The sequence below is a fragment of the Acipenser ruthenus genome, unplaced genomic scaffold (genome assembly GCF_902713425.1).
Source record: "Acipenser ruthenus unplaced genomic scaffold, fAciRut3.2 maternal haplotype, whole genome shotgun sequence".
In the NCBI taxonomy this organism is placed as follows: domain Eukaryota; kingdom Metazoa; phylum Chordata; class Actinopteri; order Acipenseriformes; family Acipenseridae; genus Acipenser; species Acipenser ruthenus.
The window spans coordinates 42,358-65,929 of NW_026708301.1; the positions used below are offsets into that span (position 1 = coordinate 42,358).

The window sequence follows — 23,572 nt, forward strand, 5'->3', positions numbered from 1 at the left end:
AAGAGAGGCTACATTTTAGGCCAAAATAAAAATCTGATATCAGATATAAAAAAAATGCCTCGTTTATTATCGGCGGAATTTCGGGAGGTGAACCGGCTCGGAGTCGCTCAGCTTGTTCGGTGTGTAACAGGAACAGCTTCGAGTCTTTTCTCAGAATCAGTTTGTTCTGTTTCTGTTCTAGCATCTTGGCTGACAGCGATGTGGGGATGATGGGGTTTGTGCTTGGTGATGTTTTTTCAGTCGACAAGTTCAAACCAGTATTTATATCATATGTAAAATAGCAACATTAATAAAATTGAGTCAAATACATAAAAACAATCTCGCTGTACAGTACAGACCATCGTAAATCGAGTCTGTTTATTGCAGTTTCCCAGTATTGCAGATACAGCTGTCATTGATCTAATGTATAATGTGCACAATGTGATAGATTTTAATTGTAAGTCGCCCTGGTTAAGGGCGTCTGCTAAGAAATAATAATAAAAATAAAAGTATTGAACAATGTGACGTTTCCAAATCTAACACGAAATACTGTACAACTGCATTATGGCTTTTGATAGACTTTTACGACATCATTTCGTAGTTTATTTGATTACATGTCAAATAAAAGATCTAAATGAGGTTATTAATTATTTTAAAGGTGTTTCAATCATAGAATTCGAGATAATGCAACACCTTTGTCCACAGCTGTACCTGCGGGGCGGCGCCATGTTTCACCGTCTTGGACTGCTCGCCGAGGAGACCGGGCTGTTCCACCGAGAAGGCGGAACACGTTCCACGGCAGCACATTCCACACATCGCCCTGTGTTTACAAGGACAACCTGCTCTTTTAGAAAGATGTTTTGGCTCTGAAAAGAGCCTTTGGTTTCACTGTCGCATCATCGCTTTAACTGATCACTTCTTTTTAGGAGGCGCCTTCTTCGCTGCGGGTTTAGCTGCCTTGGTCACCTTTTTAGGTTTAGGCGCTGCCTTCGCTTTCTTCGGGCTCTTCTTCACGACCTTTTTAGGCTTGGCAGCCGCTTTCTTCGGGCTCTTGGGCGCCTTCTTTACAGCTTTCGGTTTCTTCGCTTTCGTAGGAGTCTTCTTGGGTGTCGCTGCTTTCTTTGCCGAAACCTTTTTCGTTGTTTTCTTGACAACCGCTTTCTTTGCCGCTGGTTTCTTTGGAGCTGCCTTCTTCTTGGCCGCCTTCTCCTTGGCTTCAGCTGCTTTTTTGTTGAGCTTGAAGGAGCCCGAGGCGCCGGTGCCCTTGGTCTGTAGCAGGGTCTCCTTGGTCACCAGGCTCTTGAGGGCTCTATTGACGAGGGAGTTGTTCTTCTCCACATCGTAGCCGCCGGCCTGCAGGATCTTCTTGAGCGCCGCCACAGACAGCCCGCTGCGCTCCTTGGAGGCAGACACAGCCTTGACGATGAGCTCCGACACGCTGGGACCCGATTTCTTGGGCTTTGCTGCGCTTTTCTTCTTGGGAGCTTTAGCCGGAGCAGGAGCGGCTGGTGCTGGAGCAGTTTCTGCCATTTCTAATATTTCAACACGGAGAAAACTCACACGTAATGCTGAACTGTTCTGCGAGTCACAGAATGCGAGCAGAAAGGCGGAGAGCGAAACTTATCCACACGATGAGAACCGTGTAGACTCAACTGACCCGCAGGCAACAGATTCATTATGAAAACGTCCTGTCTTGTGTTTTCACGCAGCACAAAATATACAATTTGATAATGAAATTGGAACAAATGTACACAAACAACCGGAGGTATCAAAACAGAAGGGTTGTGTTTACAATATAACGTATTCTTTAACCAGGACCATTACTGCGTTTTTAATTGAGGTGACCAAAACTGCACTATCCTCCAGCGAAACCAAACTGCTCGCTCTGTACTTCGCTAGATTTTTTTGAATATAAGATGACAATTGTATTATTTAAAGTAACTGTATGATTGGTTTCACAAACGAGAAAGCTAGGCAAACACAACTTAAGTTTGAAGCGTGAAGTTTGTAAAACTGGACATTTAATCACCTTTATGTGCGGTGCGGTTAATACACTGCATCACGTTCTGACGGATCATCCCCTTGTAATCGATTGGGAGAATTACTTTGTTGAATTGTATTTCTCTTCATCCCTGACCCACACTTGTTGCAACAATGTAAGTACCCTGGCATCAGCACAGCATTCTCTGAGTAGATTAAATATTTCATTAGTAGTGTATTTCATAGGCAATGCCACCTCTGCCTCCTGGTGAGGAAAAAAGGTTATTTTTCCACTGTGTGTTTGCCTGCAGAAATACATAACCATTATGTTGGAAAACAATGTGTAAAAACTTATTTGGAATCAGGTTAAAGGATATTTCCATAAATTCATTCACATTCGCGTTGTTAATCAGCAACACTATGCAGGGAATGCGAGTCAGCAGTTTGGTGGTTAACACGCGCTCACAGACACGGCTCAGTGGTGGGCGGGTCTAATGTGTGCGCGCTCTTCTTTGCTGGCTTCTTTTTCAATCAGGTCCGGTCTGCGTGTATGTATTAGAGCCTCAGCCCTCGTTTCAAGTATTGTATTATTTTCATAATACGGATCTACAGCATGTCTGGAAGAGGCAAAGGTGGTAAAGGACTCGGCAAAGGAGGCGCCAAGCGGCATCGCAAAGTGCTCCGTGATAACATCCAGGGCATCACCAAGCCCGCTATCCGCCGCCTGGCTCGCCGCGGAGGAGTGAAGCGAATTTCCGGGCTGATCTATGAAGAGACCCGCGGGGTGTTGAAGGTGTTCCTGGAGAATGTGATCCGGGATGCCGTCACCTACACTGAGCACGCCAAGAGAAAGACCGTCACCGCTATGGATGTGGTGTACGCTCTGAAGCGCCAGGGTCGCACTCTGTACGGATTCGGGGGTTAAAGATTTGGACACAAGGACACGAACACAAAGGCTCTTTTAAGAGCCGCCCACCTTTTCATTTAAAGAGTTTTCAATTCTGAAACAAGCTAAATTTTAGTACACCACTAAAATCTTCAAAAGAATAAAATCACATTTTTCAAAATGTTTTATACTGTTATCTCCCCAGTGTTTTCTTTGTTGTTTTAAAATGGCTATTTAGACCTATTTCACGCTGTGTAACGAGAGTATTTTAGGCTTAAACTTAAGTGTTGGATTTTTAACTCTTTACACAGATCCAGAAAAAAATAAAATTAAAATAAGCATTTCAGTTAATAAATCAATAAAATCAATTAATTGAATGGAATTGTATTTTAAAAAGTGAACATTTTCGGTAATAATGAGAAAATACGAGCTCGGTTTTATCCGATTCCGTGCAGAATTAAAGTCAGATAAGAAATAAAACACTTAAAAAAAAAAAAAAAAAAGTCTTATCTAATTTTATTTTCAGTACATTTTGTAATCAGTATAATAAATTAAAAGCAGCAGATCCTGATTCAGCTTTGAGCTCCACGATGTCGTCTTTTCTGAATTTGAGTTGAAGTTTCGCCATTCAAGCTGCTGTGAAACAATCGGTACTCTGGGATGAGGAAGAAATCAAAGAGCATCAGCATTGATCGTGTGTTTCTACATTTAACGTGTTTAATGAGCACAAAAGGTGACGTGGGTTTGATTATTTATATTTCTATATTTAAGACGCATCGGGTGTGGATTTCAGTATTGCTGTATACCGAGTTCTTCATGTATTTAATAAATGAAAAACAAAAGACCTAAACTAACCGCTCAAGAAAAAAGGCGCCGAATTCAAACCTGAACTCGAGAGAGAAAAAAAAAAGAACTCAGCTCGCGGCAAAGTTACCACCCCCTCTGTTGCGTTTCCAGTGAACAACCAATCACATCGAAGTACTCCGTCACTCGGGAGCGTTGCTAGGTTACCAGGTCAACATTCTCACTCTAAAGGGTTGTTTAGTAATAATTTGCATACATACTGTATAAATACTGGGGCTCTGGGGGCTGGTTACTCATTCATCTTTCAAAAAGCATCAGAGAAGGAAAATGCCAGAACCGAAAGCTGCACCCGCGCCGAAGAAAGGCTCCAAGAAGGCTGTTGCCAAGACCCAGCCTAAGGGAGGGAAGAAGCGCAGAAAGACCAGGAAGGAGAGCTACGCGATCTACGTGTACAAAGTGCTGAAGCAGGTCCACCCCGACACCGGCATCTCTTCCAAGGCGATGGGCATCATGAACTCGTTCGTCAACGACATTTTCGAGCGCATCGCCGGTGAGTCGTCCCGCCTGGCTCACTACAACAAGCGCTCCACCATCACTTCCCGGGAGATCCAGACAGCCGTGCGCCTCCTGCTGCCCGGAGAGCTGGCCAAGCACGCCGTGTCTGAGGGCACCAAGGCCGTCACCAAGTACACCAGCTCCAAGTAAACCGCGACCGCCCCCGCTCCGTCTTTACAACACAAAGGCTCTTCTGAGAGCCACCCAAATACCGCAAAAAGAGTACAATTCTCATTTCAGTTCTCTGCACATTTTAAAATGGAAATGTTTAAGGTAAGGAGACTTACGTATTTATTTGGGAATGCATTTAGTTTTAGTTTCATAAACTTAAATGTTTATCGGGTTTTATGAATTGTATTTTTCTTGTAAAAATCGATTCGAATCTGTTTAATTTCGGCGGGAAAAATTAAATATGGATTGTTTCGACAAAACTGAATATTACAAGAAACATTACATTTGAGTTATAATAAGCGTTCTTAATTATTGAACAATCTGCTTTTGTTGGTATCTCATTTATTTCATGTATATCGCTGCCTCCACTGGCATGCATTCTGTTGTACTTTGCAATTCAAAGGTTTGGTTGTGCATTGTTTTAAATCGAGAGTAGAACCGAGGCCAGTTTGAATTTCAGTGTTTACATTCATATATCATGTTTGTTTTTTATTAACCCAGTGAAATACACCGCCCAACTATCAGTGTATTCATAAACCTTGATTTAAAAAAAATAACTGCTTGATAATGTTAGTTGTCCAGTTTGTTTACATGCTCTCCATTTGCAAGCAGCAGCGCTTGCTGGAGCATCTTGAGAAACGCAGCCGTCTGTTTAAGTGAGATAGAGAGATCTCAATGACACGACACGTGATCTTCGTTCTGTTTGCACCAAGATCACCTCGAACAACGAAATGGACCTGGATCAATATGGAGATCGGGAGATTCGCCTGTAACAGAACTCCCAGAGGCGATACTGCAGAACGTGTCTATTGCCATTGTGCTTTTTCTTTCTCCACTAGATGGCACTCTTCTCTCATTTGTAACGTCTTTATCTTTGGTTCATTATAAAGAAACTTCCTTGAAAGTGGGGATAAGCATAAGTTATTTTCAAATGTAATGTTTTTATTTAAGATCATCTAGTCCTGCGTAGTGCAAATCACATTACTATATTTTTATATCAGTCAAGGCCTATTTAAAGTGTTCTTAAATTGTTTTAACATTAGCAATGATCAATTTGAACAGAAGGAAAACAAGCTGGCAGAGGATGGTTTCGATCCATCGACCTCTGGGTTATGGGTCCAGCACGCTTCCGCTGCGCCACTCTGCTACAACTGCCTCATCACTGAATTACCAAGCAGCAGAAAAAAACTGAACTCATCGTTTTAACCAGTCACACGGCAGTGGCCGGGCCGAACCATGGAAACGTTGCAAATCAGAGATGATCCGTTTTCTTTTCTACCAAATACAGTATGCAAAGTATGCAACTTTTCTGCCCACTTTGATCACAGGCAGTTTTATCCCCCAGTTTCGGCTGCCAATTCCAATATTCTGTCTCTCTAAAGCATCTTAAATCGTGGAAAGCGCTCTTTGTTTAAAATTACACTGAAGACTTATTTTGTTCTTCCAGGCTTACAATTAGATATTTTGTTGCTTTTAAGTAGATTTTGTGAAGCGCATATGGGGCGCTATAGAAAATATATATGATTAATTAATTAATTAATTAATTGATTGATTGATTCATTGATTGAATGTTGGCCTGCGTTCGATCTGGCAGGTTTAATTTTTCAAAAGACAACGCCGAAGGGTCTGAAAATGACATTGTAATTATTTGAGATGATGCATGTAGACAATAATGTAAAAATGGTTGTTTTCGAATTTGTATCATTTAATTTCATTTTTCTTTTTAAATGTAGAGCTGTTTTATATTTATTAATGTATTATTATTAGGCTTGTAGTATTAATATTATTCATAATGTTCATTATTAACGTCGGTATTAAACACAGACAGATATGAGGTTCAGTCCAAACAGAGCGCCGAACTCAGCGAGGTCCAGCAGGGGACAGTAACTTCACACGGGGCCATTTCATCAACCATCAGCTTAGAAACACAAACAAGCAAATCATTATTATTCTCCATTTTTAAAAGTCGCTCAGCGCTCTCCTGTAGCAGAGCGTTAAGTCATTTAAATTCAGCTCCGTGTGCTTTCTGAGCGGCTCACTTACTTAACGCGCCTGAATGCATCGCATTGAACACAGCGCTGAAAGAGCCAACATGGCGAACTCTGGCATCCAGTTTCATAACCGCCTCCGACAGGGAGGCCAGCCAATCAGGCTCACATGCTGGGGATAGAGTGTTTCTACAGCCAATCAGGCTCACATGCTGGGGATAGAGTGTTTTTACAGCCAATAATACGCGATGGTTCCAACCAGACCCGCCTTCTGCTAGTGACGCTTTCATTTCAGTACAGGAAATAGAGAGGTTTGTTTTGTTCATGTGTGGAGAGGTGGCTGCAGTCAGTGATGATTTTACAACACGCTGTCTCCTGCTGTTTAAAGTATTTAGGCTGGGATGAAATGTTTTCTAATAATTAGTGATTTTTGTGTTTGTTTATTACCTGCACGGAGTTCCGTGAAAAGGAAAGCATCCCTTTTCTGTGTTGAATTTCACACACAGAGCGGAGCGCGTCAGTCGCAGCTACAGACAAGTCGAGCTTTTCAATGAGATGATTTACTGAGAAACAAACGCGTTGAAGCTCCAGCAGAGCTCTGCGCGATTCTGAAAGACCAAAGTAAAGTTACTCCTTGCAAAGCATGTTGTTTGTGTTCTTTCTTTATCACACCAGAAGAAGTGATGAATATATTTGAATGGGAAGGCTACAGTAAAAAATAAATATTACTAAATACAAACCGCAGCCGGTGTTTCTGTTTGAAAAGAGGATTCCGCTAGACCAGTGTGAAACTCAAACCAGTGAAGATGGACGCGTCAGCGTGTCCGTGTCGCTCTTTCAAGACGAGCTCGCCTCTACCATCGAGCACGCAGTGAAAGCGGCTCTACACACCGTCTTGTGCGCGATTACTAAAGCTGTCGTCAGCAAATTCACTGAATTCAGAGTGGAAATGTAACAAAAAGGAGAAAGAGAATGAAAGTCTGAAGCTGAGATTGGAAATATCAGAGAACGAGCTGAAAGCTGTGCGAGCGTGTATAAACGCTGCAGATGCAGACATTAAACAGCCTTTAATATTTCAAGGTAAGATTGATTTTATTGTGTGGTATTGCTTGGTCAATCCAGCACCTTAAACTACCTTCTGTTGGAAAGATCTTGGTTAGAATTTCTCTTCGGACACGTTTTAAAGTGTTTGATTATTATAAGCGTTGTTAATAACACAGTTCTGTCCTAATATTGGTTATAAGGAGTCTAATCAAGACATTGTATTATTTTATATATTTAAATAGGTAGTCTAGAAATTAATAAAGTACTAGATTGGTAAAGACAGCCATATCCTTTTACGATTTATATTAAAGGGTAAGCATTAAGCAATTATTATTATTATTTTATCTCACATGCATTGCATGTATTGCCATAAGAAACTCACGCTAAGTTTTAGAAATAAGAGAGAGTTTTGTTGAATGTGCTGAAATAGACCATTGGGTACTTTAGGTGACGTGTTCTTGGCCTGCTTGTCGGCCTTGATTAACACATATATACATGTATTAAAGTGTTAACGTTGATATCTGTTAAGACACTGGACTGCCCAGTGTGTCTTTAAGCTGGGGATATGAAGTAGCCTGTAGCTACTCTATCCAATATTTAACCACCACCCTCTTGCTCTGTATAAGATTGTTCACCTATCCTTAAAACAAAACCCTATTTCTATCTTTACATGCTCTATTCATTTGTACCCTTCCCTTGTGTTACCTCTCTCTCCAATTCTTCTTTCTTACTAATTTTGGTGAATAAACCGAGACCCTGAAAAGAACCCCAGACCCCGTGTGAGTGTGTTCAAAGAAAGAGAACAAAACACGAGGACCCTGGTAGAGGGGGGGGGGGGGGGGTTACATAATAATAATAATAATATTATAATAATAATAATAATAATAATAATAATAATAATACTTACAGCGCATCGACTCCAACAACACGGGTGTAAAAAAAAAAAAAAACATGAGTGTGTGTGCGTGTGTAAACATTTGTTTGCCTCTGCAGAAATACAACTGCAATACGCAGGGAAATGCATAACCATTATCTAAGAAAACAATGTGAAACAACTTATTTGGAATCAGGTTAACAACGCGAATGCAGATGCACGTATTGAACTGTTCTTTAATCAGCAACACTATGCAGGGAATGCGACTCAGCAGTTTGGTGGTTAACACGCGCTCACAGACACGACTCAATTGTGGGCGGGTCTAATGTGTGCGCGCTCTTCTTTGCTGGCTTATTTTTCAATCAGGTCCGGACCGGGGGAATGCGTTGCTCAGATGCGCGGGATTATACAGCGGGTGTCGAGGCCGAGTTGGTAACACGATGGACTGGGAATCCATTGGGGTCTCACCGCGCAGGTTCCAATCCTGCAGACAACGTGTAAATATTCATTTTGTATTATTCCGTGCCATTGTATATTCTCAATGAAACCATAGATAGGATGTCTATGAATGTTTTCATGTGGGCAAAAATCTGAGCCTGTGTTACTGAACCTCATCCCGAGGATACTCGGGTTAAAACAGGCACGGAGATCTAAAAATCTACAGCGATATTTCGGTTATTTGTACTTTGGGGGGGGGGGGGGGGGGATGTTTTAATCAAACTGTTTTATAATGTAAATAAATTATTGGAACATATAATTTAAATTGGTATCATTGCAGATATAACTGCCTTTACACAATGTAAACAAACTGGACAGTCAACAATATCGACTTTCTAGTTAACTGAAGTGCCCAGAACTCTAAACTGTAAACTAAAACCTAGGAATTATAACAACTCAAACACGACTGTAGGGCAGTGTGGTTTTAAACACTTCTAAACGGTTACATTTTGTTACAGCTGTCTTCCAATTTAAAAATGTGCGCCAAGAGGAAACAAGACAAACCGCAGCAGAACAGCGCCAAACCAGAAACAGCGGGCAGGGAATGATACAACCAATCAGAGGCATGCAATAAGATTCTGCACGCCCTCATCCACTATGACGTCTTTTAACATTCTAACTAGTATTGCACCGTTCTGTCCAATCACGAATGAGCCGGTGTGTATAATAGCAGGAGAGCGGCCGCGCATTTATTGTTGTGATATTCTGAACTACAGTGAAGATGTCTGGAAGAGGAAAGACTGGCGGTAAAGCCCGTGCTAAAGCAAAGACTCGCTCCTCCAGGGCAGGACTGCAGTTCCCAGTCGGTCGTGTTCACAGGCTACTGCGGAAGGGAAACTATGCCCAGCGTGTGGGCGCTGGAGCCCCGGTCTATCTGGCCGCTGTGCTCGAGTACCTGACTGCTGAAATCCTGGAGCTGGCCGGGAACGCCGCCCGGGACAACAAGAAAACCAGAATCATCCCGCGTCACCTGCAGCTCGCTGTCCGCAACGACGAGGAGCTCAACAAGCTGATGGGAGGCGTCACCATCGCTCAGGGCGGAGTGCTGCCCAACATCCAGGCCGTGCTGCTGCCCAAGAAAACCGAGAAGCCAGCCAAGAAATAAATCACTCGGACGCCGCTTTTACATCTTATAAACCCCCAAAGGCTCTTTTAAGAGCCACCCACTTTTCTATAAAAGCGCATCGAATCGGTTTATTTTTATTGTCTGAAAAATACCGACTGGTGAGAATTGAAGCAATAAATAGTTAGTTTGTATTTGTGTGTGGCAGTGCAGCGCTGCCATGTCTGTTTGGAGCGATATCAAACCCACGCCTCGCCTCAGCGCGTGTAGCTCACGTTCCCACATTAATGCCACGTTCTTTACAAAGAGACAATCTGATACAATATCAATTGACTGCTTTACTTTGTTTTCGATCGAGCTACCTTGAAACATGCTTCCAGTTGGAAATCCACCCCCTCCCGCGTTTGTGTTTTATTGCGGGGATATGTATTTTCCGTGTTTTGTTTTTTGTTTGTTTGTTTTCAGTCTGATTATAGTTTTTGAATTGGTCTATTTTCTTTAGTGTTAAGGGTACATGCTTGGTTTATGTATTTTCTCTCGCCATAAATAAGTATTGCTTGCCTATTGTTGAGCGTTTCTCCGTTACAATTTTGAACCCAGACTGCTTAATCTGAATGGAATGCATTTCTTATACTGGGGATAAGCAATGTTGTCCTGAATGACTATACTGTATTTATTTAAAAAAGGCGCCAACAGCTCCGAAACAATAACTGCTTAACAGAATGCGCGCGCGCAGAATTCAAATGTTCCAATCAATCATTGAGAGTCTGGAATATAGCCAATGAGGAACAGAGACCCGCCCTTCAGATCTCATAGCCTATCAGAGTAGCTCAGTTCCTATATAGTCTCTGGTATCGGCTGCTTGTGCCATTTACAGTTTTTTTTTAATACTGTGTAGTATAGTTTGAAAATGGCAAGAACTAAGCAGACTGCGCGTAAGTCCACCGGTGGAAAGGCGCCCAGGAAACAGCTTGCTACCAAGGCTGCTCGAAAGAGCGCCCCCGCTACCGGCGGCGTGAAGAAACCTCACCGTTACAGACCTGGCACTGTGGCTCTGAGGGAAATCCGCCGCTATCAGAAATCCACCGAGTTGTTGATCCGCAAACTGCCCTTCCAGCGGCTCGTCCGAGAAATCGCTCAGGATTTCAAGACCGACCTGCGCTTCCAGAGCTCCGCTGTGATGGCGCTGCAGGAGGCTAGCGAGGCTTACCTGGTCGGGCTCTTTGAGGACACCTACCTGTGTGCCATTCACGCCAAGAGAGTCACCATCATGCCCAAAGACATCCAGCTGGCCCGCCGAATCCGAGGAGAACGCGCTTAAACTGCAAAACCCTTAAAATACAGCGAAACTCAAAGGCTCTTCTAAGAGCCACCCACTTCTCTGAAAGTGTTATATTCCAATTTTAAATAAACAGCTGTAGTTTACACGGTAAGTGTTATATGTGTAAGTTTCGCAATTGGAACATGTTCACATTATATTAAGAGCGCTTTTCCTTCCCAACGTTGTGTTTCTTTTAAACCATCAAATCTATCTAGATGGAAAGAGAGGCTACATTTTAGGCCAAAATAAAAATCTGATATCAGATATAAAAAAATGCCTCGTTTATTATCGGCGGAATTCCGGGAGGTGAACCGGCTCGGACTCGCTCAGCTTGTTCGGTGTGTATCAGGAACAGCTTCGAGTCTTTTCTCAGAATCAGTTTGTTCTGTTTCTGTTCTAGCATCTTGGCTGACAGCGATGTGGGGATGATGGGGTTTGTGCTTGGTGATGTTTTTTCAGTCGACAAGTTCAAACCAGTATTTATATCATATGTAAAATAGCAACATTAATAAAATTGAGTCAAATACATAAAAACAATCTCGCTGTACAGTACAGACCATCGTAAATCGAGTCTGTTTATTGCAGTTTCCCAGTATTGCAGATACAGCTGTCATTGATCTAATGTATAATGTGTACAATGTGATAGATTTTAATTGTAAGTCGCCCTGGTTAAGGGCGTCTGCTAAGAAATAATAATAAAAATAAAAGTATTGAACAATGTGACGTTTCCAAATCTAACACGAAATACTGTACAACTGCATTATGGCTTTTGATACTTTTACGACATCATTTCGTAGTTTATTTGATTACATGTCAAATAAAAGATCTAAATGAGGTTATTAATTATTTTAAAGGTGTTTCAATCATAGAATTCGAGATAATGCAACACCTTTGTCCACAGCTGTACCGTCTTGGACTGCTCGCCGAGGAGACCGGGCTGTTCCACCGAGAAAGAGGAACACGTTCCACGGCAGCACATTCCACACATCGCCTTGTGTTTACAAGGACAATCTGCTCTTTTAGAAAGATGTTTTGGCTCTGAAAAGAGCCTTTGGGTTCACTGTCGCATCGTCGCTTTAACTGATCACTTCTTTTTAGGAGCCGCCTTCTTCGCTGCGGGTTTGGCAGCCTTGGTCACCTTTTTAGGTTTAGGCGCTGCCTTCGCTTTCTTCGGGCTCTTCTTCACGACCTTTTTAGGCTTGGCAGCCGCTTTCTTCGGGCTCTTGGGCGCCTTCTTTACAGCTTTCGGTTTCTTCGCTTTCGTAGGCGTCTTCTTGGGTGTCGCTGCTTTCTTTGCCGAAACCTTTTTCGTTGTTTTCTTGACAACCGCTTTCTTTGCCGCTGGTTTCTTTGGAGCTGCCTTCTTCTTGGCCGCCTTCTCCTTGGCTTCAGCTGCTTTTTTGTTGAGCTTGAAGGAGCCCGAGGCGCCGGTGCCCTTGGTCTGTAGCAGGGTCTCCTTGGTCACCAGGCTCTTGAGGGCTCTATTGACGAGGGAGTTGTTCTTCTCCACATCGTAGCCGCCGGCCTGCAGGATCTTCTTGAGCGCCGCCACAGACAGCCCGCTGCGCTCCTTGGAGGCAGACACAGCCTTGACGATGAGCTCCGACACACTGGGACCCGATTTCTTGGGCTTTGCCGCGGTCTTTTTCTTGAGAGCTTTAGCCGGAGCAGGAGCGGCTGGTGCTGGAGCAATTTCTGCCATTTCTAATATTTCAACACGGAGAAAACTCAAACTTAATACTAAACTGTTCTGTGTGTCACAGAATGTGAGCAGGAAGGCGGAGAGCGGAACTTATCCACACGATGAGAACCGTGTAGACTCAACTTACCCGCAGGCAACAGATTCATTATGAAAACGTCCTGTCTTGTGTTTTCACGCAGCACAAAATATACAATTTGACAGTGAAATTGGAACAAATGTACACAAACAACCGGGGGTATCAAAACAGAAGGGTTGTGTTTACAATATAACGTATTCTTTAACCAGGACCTTTACTGCATTTTTAATTGAGGTGACCAAAACTGCACTATCCTCCAGCGAAACCAAACTGCTCGCTCTGTACTTCGCTAGATTTTTTTGAATATAAGATGACAATTGTATTATTTAAAGTAACTGTATGATTGGTTTCACAAACGAGAAAGCTAGGCAAACACAACTTAAGTTTGAAGCGTGAAGTTTGTAAAACTGGACATTTAATCACCTTTATGTGCGGTGCGGTTAATACACTGCATCACGTTCTGCTGGATCATCCCCTTGTAATCGATTGGGAGAATTACTTTGTTGAATTGTATTTCTCTTCACCCCTGACCCACACTTGTTGCAACAATGTAAGTACCCTGGCATCAGCACAGCATTCTCTGAGTAGTTTAAATATTTCATTAGTAGTGTATTTCATAGGCAATGCCACCTCTGCCTCCTGGTGAGGAAAAAAGATTATTTTTCCACTGTGTATTTGCCTGCAGAAATACATAACCATTATGTTGGAAAACAATGTGTAAAAACTTATTTGGAATCAGGTTAAAGGACATTTCCATAAATTCATTCACATTCGCGTTGTTAATCAGCAACACTATGCAGGGAATGCGAGTCAGCAGTTTGGTGGTTAACACGCGCTCACAGACACGGCTCAGTGGTGGGCGGGTCTAATGTTTCCGCGCTCTTCTTTGCTGGCTTCTTTTTCAATCAGGTCCGGTCTGCGTGTATGTATTAGAGCCTCAGCCCTCGTTTCAAGTATTGTATTATTTTCATAATACGGATCTACAGCATGTCTGGAAGAGGCAAAGGTGGTAAAGGACTCGGCAAAGGAGGCGCCAAGCGGCATCGCAAAGTGCTCCGTGATAACATCCAGGGCATCACCAAGCCCGCTATCCGCCGCCTGGCTCGCCGCGGAGGAGTGAAGTGAATTTCCGGGCTGATCTATGAAGAGACCCGCGGGGTGCTGAAGGTTTTCCTGGAGAATGTGATCCGGGATGCCGTCACCTACACTGAGCACGCCAAGAGAAAGACCGTCACCGCTATGGATGTGGTGTACGCTCTGAAGCGCCAGGGTCGCACTCTGTACGGATTCGGGGGTTAAAGATTTGGACACAAGGACACGAACACAAAGGCTCTTTTAAGAGCCGCCCACCTTTTCATTTAAAGAGTTTTCAATTCTGAAACAAGCTAAATTTTAGTACACCACTAAAATCTTCAAAAGAATAAAATCACATTTTTCTAAATGTTTTATACTGTTATCTCCCCAGTGTTTTCTTTGTTGTTCTAAAATGGCTATTTAGACCTATTTCACGCTGTGTAACGAGAGTATTTTAGGCTTAAACTTAAGTGTTGGATTTTTAACTCTTGACACAAATCCAGAAAAAAATAAAATTAAAATAAGCATTTCAGTTAATAAATCAATAAAATCAATTAATTGAATGGAATTGTATTTTAAAAAGTGAACATTTTCAGTAATAATGAGAAAATACGAGCTCGGTTTTATCCGATTCCGTACAGAATTAAAGTCAGATAAGAAATAAAACACTTAAAAAAAAAAAAAAAAAAAAGTCTTATCTAATTTTATTTTCACTACATTTTGTAATCAGTATAATAAATTAAAAGCAGTAGATCCTGATTCAGCTTTGAGCTCCACGATGTCGTCTTTTCTGAATTTGAGTTGAAGTTTCGCCATTCAAGCTGCTGTGAAACAATCGAGACTCTGGGATGAGGAAGAAATCGAAAAGCATCAGCATTGATCGTGTGTTTCTACATTTAACGTGTTTAATGAGCACACAAAGTGGCGTGGGTTTGATTATTTATATTTCTATATTTAAGACGCATCGGGTGTTGATTTCAGTATTGCTGTTTACTGAGTTCTTCATGTATTTAATAAATGAAAAACAAAAGACCTAAACTAACCGCTCAAGAAAAAAAGGCGCCGAATTCAAACCTGAACTCGAGAGAGAGAAAAAAAAAAGATCTCAGCTCGCGGCAAAGTCACCACCCCCTCTGTTGCGTTTCCAGTGAACAACCAATCACATCGAAGTACTCCGTATACCGGGGGCGTTGCTAGGTTACCAGGTCAATATTCTCACTCTAAAGGGTTGTTTGGTAATAATTTGCATACATACTGTATAAATACTGGGGCTCTGGGGGCTGGTTACTCATTCATCTTTCAAAAAGCATCAGAGAAGGAAAATGCCAGAACCGAAAGCTGCACCCGCGCCGAAGAAAGGCTCCAAGAAGGCTGTTGCCAAGACCCAGCCTAAGGGAGGGAAGAAGCGCAGAAAGACCAGGAAGGAGAGCTACGCGATCTACGTGTACAAAGTGCTGAAGCAGGTCCACCCCGACACCGGCATCTCTTCCAAGGCGATGGGCATCATGAACTCGTTCGTCAACGACATTTTCGAGCGCATCGCCGGCGAATCGTGCCGCCTGGCTCACTACAACAAGCGCTCCACCATCACTTCCCGGGAGATCCAGACAGCCGTGCGCCTCCTGCTGCCCGGAGAGCTGGCCAAGCACGCCGTGTCTGAGGGCACCAAGGCCGTCACCAAGTACACCAGCTCCAAGTAAACCGAGACCGTCCCTGCTCCGTCTTTACAACACAAAGGCTCTTCTGAGAGCCACCCAAATACCGCAAAAAGAGTACAATTCTCATTTCAGTTCTCTGCACATTTTAAAATGGAAATGTTTAAGGTAAGGAGACTTACGTATTTAATTGGGAATACATGTAGTTTTAGTTTCATAAATTTAAATGTTTTTCGGGTTTTATGAATTTTATTTTTCTTGTAAAAATCGATTCGAATCTGTTTAATTTCGGCGGGAAAAATTGAATATGGCGACAAAACTGCGAATATTACAAGAAACATTACATTTGAGTTATAATAAGCGTTCTTAATTATTGAACAATATGTTTTTGTTGGTATCTCATTTATTTCATGTATATCGCTGCCTCCACTGGCATGCATTCTGTTGTACTTTGCAATTCAAAGGTTTGGTTGTGCATTGTTCTAAATTGAGAGTAGAACCGAGGCAGGTTTAAATTTCATTGTTTACATTCATATATTATGTTTGTTTTTTATTAACCCAGTGAAATACACCGCCCAACTATCTGTATTTATAAACCTTGATTTAAAAAAAATAACTGATTGATAATGTTAGTTGTTGTTATTATTATTATTATTATTATTATTATTATTATTATTATTTATTTCTTAGCAGACGCCCTTATCCAGGGCGACTTACAATTGTTACTTTTAAGTTTAGTTGTCCAGTTTGTTTACATGCTCTCCATTTGCAAGCAGCAGCGCTTGCTGGAGCATCTTGAGAAACGCAGCCGTCTGTTTAAGTGAGATAGAGAGATCTCAATGACACGACACGTGATCTTCGTTCTGTTTGCACCAAGATCACCTCGAACAACGAAATGGACCTGGATCAATATGGAGATGGAGAGATTCGCCTGTAACAGAACTCCCATAGGCTATACTGCAGAACGTACATTGTGCTTTTTCTTTCTCCACTAGATGGCACTCTTCTCTCATTTGTAACGTCTTTATCTTTGGTTCATTAATAAAGAAACAGATGCCACTCCTCCTTGTAAGTGGGGATAAGCACAGGTTATTTTCAAATGTAATGTCTTTATTTAAGCTCATCTAGTCCTGCGTAGTGCAAATCACATTACTATATTTTTTATATCAGTCAAGGCCTATTTAAAGTGATCTTAAATTGTTTTAACATTAGCATTGATCAATTTGAAATTTGCTTATTTATTTAAACAACTGAACAATTGTAGGCTTGATGGTTTCTGATTTTCTGCGTTTCTACCAGTATGAGATACGCACTCAAAATGTGTCCCCTTCCTTCAACAACCCCCGATTGAAGATTGAAGTGTCATCACTAGCAGCGAGCAGGTGCCCAAAAACAACACTCATTGTCAGCTTGGTGCTGAGAAGAAAACACTCCCATTCCTCCTGGTGGATACCGAGACCAATCCCTTCAAAACATGTTTCACTCTAGAAATGATCCTTGCAAATATAGTCTTCTCTTTTATTGGCAGACCGTCGCCCCCAGCTGGCAAGCTCTACTTCATATGATACAATGACTGGGCAACAACGAGGTGTTCCATTAACAATACAAACTAACTTGAGACAGCCAAGTCTAAAGCATACCTTAAGTTTGTCATGAGATACAAAAGCAAGTTTTGGCATTTTTGCATTGCCAATAAAAAAAAAAAAATCTATAGGACAATCTGAATTCATATCAATCTGTGATGTAGCCTATGAGAATCAGTGGCCCCATTCAAGGGGAATTAGCTCAAATGATAGAGCGCTCGCTTAGCGAGAAGTAGCGGGATCGATGCCCACATTCTCCAAATAGTTTTAATGTATCTGCGTATTTAGTCCCAACACATTATGGAGATAAATACAAAGTGTAACAATTCTTTGTAACAGAGACGCCCGCCCTACATGTGTATTTTAAAGCACAGTCTCCTAATTTGTAATATTCCCCCGACTGAAAACTGCAGTGCGCCCTCCATCGTATGCCTTCCGAGAAGCACAAAGGGAGATTTTTTTTAGCAATTGAAGTGTTTGTGTTAATTGATAATAAATATAAATGGTTTGAAGTTTGCTTTCATTTTTAACGTGTCTGTAATTAAATATGTTTTTGTGGTTCCCTTTTACCAATCATTGTACTGTATACTAACTATTGTTCTATGTCCATGATTTTGCTACATAGCTTCCTATATGGTCTAGTGGTTAGGATTCCTGGTTAACACCCAGGCGGCCCGGTATCGACTCCCGGTAAGGGAACGTCTTTGTTATTGTCATTTTGTTACAGAACTAAAGTGTGTAATGTGTTTTCATTATGATAATAAATCTACAGTTACTTGAAATATATATATATATATATATATATATATATATATATATATATATATATATATATATATATATATATATATATACAGAATGATGCAAATGTATTTGACTCTATTCACATACACTCACATTTTAAATCCTCTTGTTTCTAAGCGACAATGAATCTGGAATAACATTCTTAGGGTTCGTGTCATACGACTTTGTCTCATCAAAGCTGTTTCTGGTGACGTCCAGTGGATTATATTTGGAATCTTTGGTTCTGTCGTTAAGTATTTTCTCAAATAAGATGACAAATTAATAGCTCAGTTGGTTACAGTGAAAGTCAGCCCGGCTAGCTCAGTCGGTAAAGCATGAGACTCTTAATCTCAGGGTCGTGGGTTCGAGCTCCATGCTGTGCATCCTTTTTAAATACAAATTGAAGATGTTTCTTCGAGGCAACGGAGCAATGTCTGATTCTGTTCACATTGTATACAGTATTGCAACAAAATTACTTATTGGTCATTGTCAAGTAGCAATTGCTATTGTAAAATGCATGCATCGTTTATAGCTATAACGATACTGAAATAAATAATCTTACTTTTTTGGGTTGGCTTCAATCCGTTTCTTTTTTTACAATTGTCATTACATCTTTCATGGAGCAACAGTTGGTATGTGCGTAATAAACCCAATCGGGCCTTGATACAATAGACAACCCTAGTCTGTGCTGAAATAAATAATGCAGATTTTTACTGTAATGGCCGAGTTGTCTAAGGCGTCAGACTCAAGAACTCTGTGTTTCCAAAGAATTGTGTGTTCTGATATCCAAATGGAGATGTGGGTTTAAATCCCACTTCTGACAGTTTGATTTTTACTTATTTTTAAAATGAATAAATGTGTTTACTTTACTATAAAAGATTGTTTCAAGGAAATCAACAGCTGATACCAAACTCTTGTCAGCACTCAATACCATTTTAGAAGTTGATTTGCTATTTGTTTGGTTTCCACACTGTTTAGCTGTTCTTTTCCCACCCAGCTGTTATATTAATCAGGAAGGCTATTTCCGTGGCCAGCACGAAGCGCCAGCAAACAGAAGAGCCTCAACAAAAGAGCCGGGAGTCTAGCTGTGGGAGTCCAGCGAGGGGAGGCCTGCCTCGAGACGCTGTTCGAATAGATCCTAACCTAACAGCGCTCTGGATGATGCCATCTACTAGTCAGGTCTGTACCCTCCACCGCACCGCTCCCACTGTGCCTATTTGTCTTACCTGTCCTGCTATGACTGTCTCTCAATTCCCTGTTCTGTCCTCTCGTCCTCGTCCTCTGCCCTCTCTCCACTGCTGCTCCTCCAACCCCTCTAACCTCATCCCGCTGCCTCTCCCCCCTCCCGCACACTCTCTGGTGCACTCTGGAACTGTCACTCTTCTGCTAACAAAGCTGATTTCATCTCTGCCTTTGCCTCCCACCTCTCTCTCGATTTCCTTGCTCTCACTGAAACCTGGCTGTCCCCTGATAACACTGTAACTCCTGCTGCCCTGTCCTCTCTCTACGTCCTGTCCCATACCCCGCGTCTCCCTGGACAGGGAGGTGGGACTGGTATTCTCCTCTCACCCTCCTTACTCTTTTCGGTCCACTCCAACCTCTCCTCACTTGCCTTCAAACAACCCCCTATCACTCCCCTCCTTAAAAAACACCCTCGACCCCACCTCCCTCCAGAGCTACCATCCTGTCTCCCTCCTACCCTTCCTCTCCAAAACCCTCGAGCGGGCTGTACACCGCCAGCTCTCTGCTTTCCTGTCCAGCCACTCTCTGCTCAACCCTCTCCAATCTGGCTTCCGCTCTGCTCACTCCACTGAAACCGCCCTCCTGTCTGTCACCAACTCACTAAACTCTGCCTTAGCTGCCTCTCTGTCTTCTGTCCTAATTCTCCTCGACCTCTCTGCTGCCTTTGACACTGTCGATCACTCAATTCTACTATCCTCTCTCGCTGACCTGGGAATCTCTGGCACTGTTCTGGCCTGGTTCTCCCCTAACTCTCCAACTGCACTTACCAAGTAATAAAAGGTTTGAACACAAAACAGGACAAGGCACTTCACGCCAAAATAAAGAGACAAACAAAACGGACTATACAGTGCACGGACAGACACACAAACAAACACGGTGAGTTTTAAATAAACAAGTATTGTGCTGGTCCTACCAGCACGTAATAGCAATTGATATTTTAAAGTTATTCTCCTTCTCTCTCTCACCCGTTCTCCACTCTCGAACACCCAACCCTGAGTGAATGGTACGTGTCTCTATATATACTGTTGTGCTGGGATTGAATTACTAATTAATTTTTCACTTGAATCCCAGCACGTGAATTAATTCTGTGCAACCCCGTGCTCACATATTACATTTAACCAGCACGTGAAGTGATTTGTGCCCTCCTCGTGCCTAAATACAAATCTACCTTTTAAAATCACACGTGAAACACAGACCCGTTTATATCTCGTGTACCAATGACTATACACCAACATTAACACACGCATGCAACATACAACATATAACACACAAATGCACACAGGGGCAGGGCACATTGCCACAGACACTCACTTGCCGATTCTTCCTGAGCAACATATGAAGAATCCGACCCTTCCTCACCAACTACGCCACCCAGCTCCTGGTCCAGGCCCTGGTACTCTCCCGTCTAGACTACTGCAACTCCCTCCTGGCTGGCCTCCCTGCGTCCGCCACCTGTCCGCTCCAGCTCATCCAAAACTCTGCTGCTCACCTGGTGTTCTCTCTGCCTCGCTTCTCCTACGCAACCCCACTGCTCCGCTCACTCCAGTGGCTCCCAATCACCGCTCGCATCCAGTTCAAGACTCTTGTACTAGCCTACAGATGCCTTGACCAGACTGCACCCAGCTACCTCCAGACCCTCATCTCTCCCTACACCTCCACTCGACCTCTCCGCTCCTCCTGCACTAGATGACTGGCTCTACCTCCTCTACACTCCCCTGCCTCCATAACTCGCTCCTTCTCCACCCTCGCCCTGCAGTGGTGGAATGACCTTCCTACAGATGTCAGGACTGCCCAGTCCCTGACCACCTTCCGGTGCCTCCTCAAGACTCACCTCTTCAGACAGCACCTGTAGAACTCCTCTGTTTTTCCCTCTGGACACTTATCACTCTTCCTTAAATGTGCTTTACTTGCTCTTATCTGCCCCCTATTTTACTACATCTAATCCTGTACTTGAGAGTACTCTAATCTGTCAAGTGTTATTTAAACTATAGTATTTTGTATTTAATTATATCCTGATGTAACTATCACTGACACTGTTATCTGCTTCGTTATTGAATTGTATTTTGTCATACTTGTACTTGCTTGAACCAAAGTCATTGTATTTATCTTGCTCTTAATTGTATTAATACTGTACTGTGATTCTTGAAATGTATTTTGGTTTACGACTATAAGTCGCCCTGGATGCAGCAGCAAAGGTCATTCAAAATGATCTAGACAGCATTCAGAACTGGACAGACACATGGCAAATGACATTTAATAGAGAAAAGTGTAAGGTACTGCACACAGGCAATACATTTCTCCCCCCTTCCTTTCTATATTGGTTAATTGTAGGCTCTAGTATTTTTTTTAAACATCACTGAGACCCTTGTCCCTGTGCAACCACAATGTAGAAACATATAGAGAATGTATGTGAATGGACAATAAACATCACTGCTGTTTCTCTTAAAGCGTGTTTATTTATTTATAATACTGGAGCCTGTCTTAATACTGTATTACATTCTGAATATGAATATAGCTGAATTATTAATTGTAGATAATACTTAGAATACCAGATACATATTTAGCATTAAAAAGAGCAGTGTGCTATACTGTAATGATGCTCCAGTCAGTCTGCCCGGACTGCACCAGAACCATCTTGAAAACACGAAGCCTCCAATAAGCTAATTTGTAAAAGTTAGTAAAGAGTTGCGCTAATAATGAAGATAAATTTGAACTCCTAGCTGGAGCAACGAGAGAGGGCGAGAGGGCGGGGCAGAGAAGGAGGGGGAGACGCTGCTAGGCAACCGGCTCGTGAACATTCCACTCAGCTGAGCAGAGACCGTTAGGATTTAAAAATGCGAACGTTCCGAGCGGCGTTAGGCGCTTCGTTAAATTAACACACAGTTGCTGGCATTTTAATTTTGAAGATAACCATATTTTAAATACTCAAATAGCACAGTATTAAAAAAAATATACTTTACTTCAGTTCCAGACCGTTTTCCAACAAATTAAAAGAAGTGCATATTTATAATATGCATATTTGTTATGATATTAAGACTAAACAAATGTTCTACAGTTTGGTGTATAATTTATTTATTTATTTAATGTTGTAGTATTTCTTTTTTAATATTGTCTTGTTTTCACAAAATAACACCCATACATTATCAGTTCATCTGCTAGAGTAATCAAATCACAAATATTACTCTTCAGTAATTCATACACAGACATGCTGTGGTAACTTCAAGAAGTTAAAATGTAAGGCTGGATTCAAGTTTAACCAGATAAATAAGTAAATACATTAATAACGACATGAAACAAAAATATGTTTTGGTAGCTCATACGTAGGCCTATTTAAATTACAAAATGCGACCTGTTTTAGAAATTGATTGATATACTACCTGCCATTTAAATCTAAATTATATTTAAAACTGTTTGAGGGGCAGACTAGTATAGATGATTTCTAAAATCCATTAATATGTACACCACATTAGCACTCAGAGAAACATAGAAATTGATAATTTGTAAATAATTAGCTGTGGGATTATAATCAGAATTATGGATCATGGATTTTTGATTAAAATACACCCACATGTATTTCTGTTTCATGTCGTAATTTATTTATTAATTTCATTTTAACCTCTTGCTGGTGCCACGGCTTGTCTCTGTATCAATTCACTGATATTTGAGGTTTTGTTTAGTACACACTAGCAGGTGATCTGATAATCTTATTGATGTTATTTTGTGAAAACAATAACACGTTAATACTGTGCTACAAAAAATGACTCGACGTGTTCTAACGTGTGCGGGTGATGTCATGGGTTGTCATGGCAGCGTCGATCATCACGGGAGGGGTTATCAGTGGTTGTCGGAGAAACGCTGGAGTTCCGCTGGCTTCCGAGGTATCCAACCCGAATATCTAAATCAATACATTGACAACAAAGGAATGTGACATATAAACCTAATGACTACATTAATGAAGCAGTAATACACGACAGGGTGTGTGTGTTATCATGAGGTAATATCACCATGCCTTGGGTGCGTTGGGAGACACTAGACGAAGTCGAGTTCTTGAACCGCCCAGGAAGTGGTGATATATCTCATGATAACACACAGACCCTGGAGTGTATTATTGCTATTATTAAATGGGTCTAGGAGTGTGGTGTTGTTGACAAATGAAGACTTTAAACCTTATTTTAATAATTCACTGAGAGAAGTAGTTCTACAGTAACTAAAAATGGTTAGATTAACAATTAAATATTTGATTTTAAACTGTTTTGTATAATATTTTCTTTTTCGGGGCTTTGCTAATAGTTTC

General features: G+C 41.8%; 4 protein-coding genes and 1 non-coding gene across 5 annotated transcripts; 2 read left to right on the forward strand and 3 right to left on the reverse strand.

Annotated features, from left to right (window-relative positions):
* Positions 1 to 841: 841 nt before the first annotated feature.
* LOC131730555 (histone H1-like) lies at positions 842 to 1,589 on the reverse strand. The gene has a single exon (XM_059020701.1). It carries the CDS (start codon positions 1,507 to 1,509, stop codon positions 892 to 894), a length of 618 nt encoding a protein of 205 aa, XP_058876684.1. The 5' UTR covers positions 1,510 to 1,589; the 3' UTR covers positions 842 to 891.
* A 7,876-nt stretch (positions 1,590 to 9,465) lies between these two features.
* LOC131730560 (histone H2A-like) lies at positions 9,466 to 9,945 on the forward strand. Its single transcript, XM_059020705.1, has one exon. The coding sequence runs from the start codon at positions 9,501 to 9,503 to the stop codon at positions 9,882 to 9,884; it is 384 nt and encodes a 127-aa protein (XP_058876688.1). The 5' UTR covers positions 9,466 to 9,500; the 3' UTR covers positions 9,885 to 9,945.
* Positions 9,946 to 10,714: 769 nt separating this feature from the next.
* On the forward strand, positions 10,715 to 11,216 carry LOC131730559 (histone H3-like). Its single transcript, XM_059020704.1, has one exon. The coding sequence runs from the start codon at positions 10,753 to 10,755 to the stop codon at positions 11,161 to 11,163; it is 411 nt and encodes a 136-aa protein (XP_058876687.1). The 5' UTR covers positions 10,715 to 10,752; the 3' UTR covers positions 11,164 to 11,216.
* A 971-nt stretch (positions 11,217 to 12,187) lies between these two features.
* On the reverse strand, positions 12,188 to 12,897 carry LOC131730558 (histone H1-like). The gene has a single exon (XM_059020703.1). The coding sequence runs from the start codon at positions 12,863 to 12,865 to the stop codon at positions 12,248 to 12,250; it is 618 nt and encodes a 205-aa protein (XP_058876686.1). The 5' UTR covers positions 12,866 to 12,897; the 3' UTR covers positions 12,188 to 12,247.
* Positions 12,898 to 16,978: 4,081 nt separating this feature from the next.
* Positions 16,979 to 17,183, reverse strand: LOC131730566 (small nucleolar RNA U3). Its single transcript, XR_009324102.1, has one exon. It is a non-coding gene; the product is annotated as a small nucleolar RNA U3 (small nucleolar RNA).
* Positions 17,184 to 23,572: the final 6,389 nt, after the last annotated feature.

Coding starts and splice junctions, on each gene's coding strand:
- LOC131730555 (XM_059020701.1), bottom strand. CDS start 1,509: ATGGCAGAAACTGCTCCAGCACCAGCCGCTCCTGCTCCGGCTAAAGCT.
- LOC131730560 (XM_059020705.1), top strand. CDS start 9,501: ATGTCTGGAAGAGGAAAGACTGGCGGTAAAGCCCGTGCTAAAGCAAAG.
- LOC131730559 (XM_059020704.1), top strand. CDS start 10,753: ATGGCAAGAACTAAGCAGACTGCGCGTAAGTCCACCGGTGGAAAGGCG.
- LOC131730558 (XM_059020703.1), bottom strand. CDS start 12,865: ATGGCAGAAATTGCTCCAGCACCAGCCGCTCCTGCTCCGGCTAAAGCT.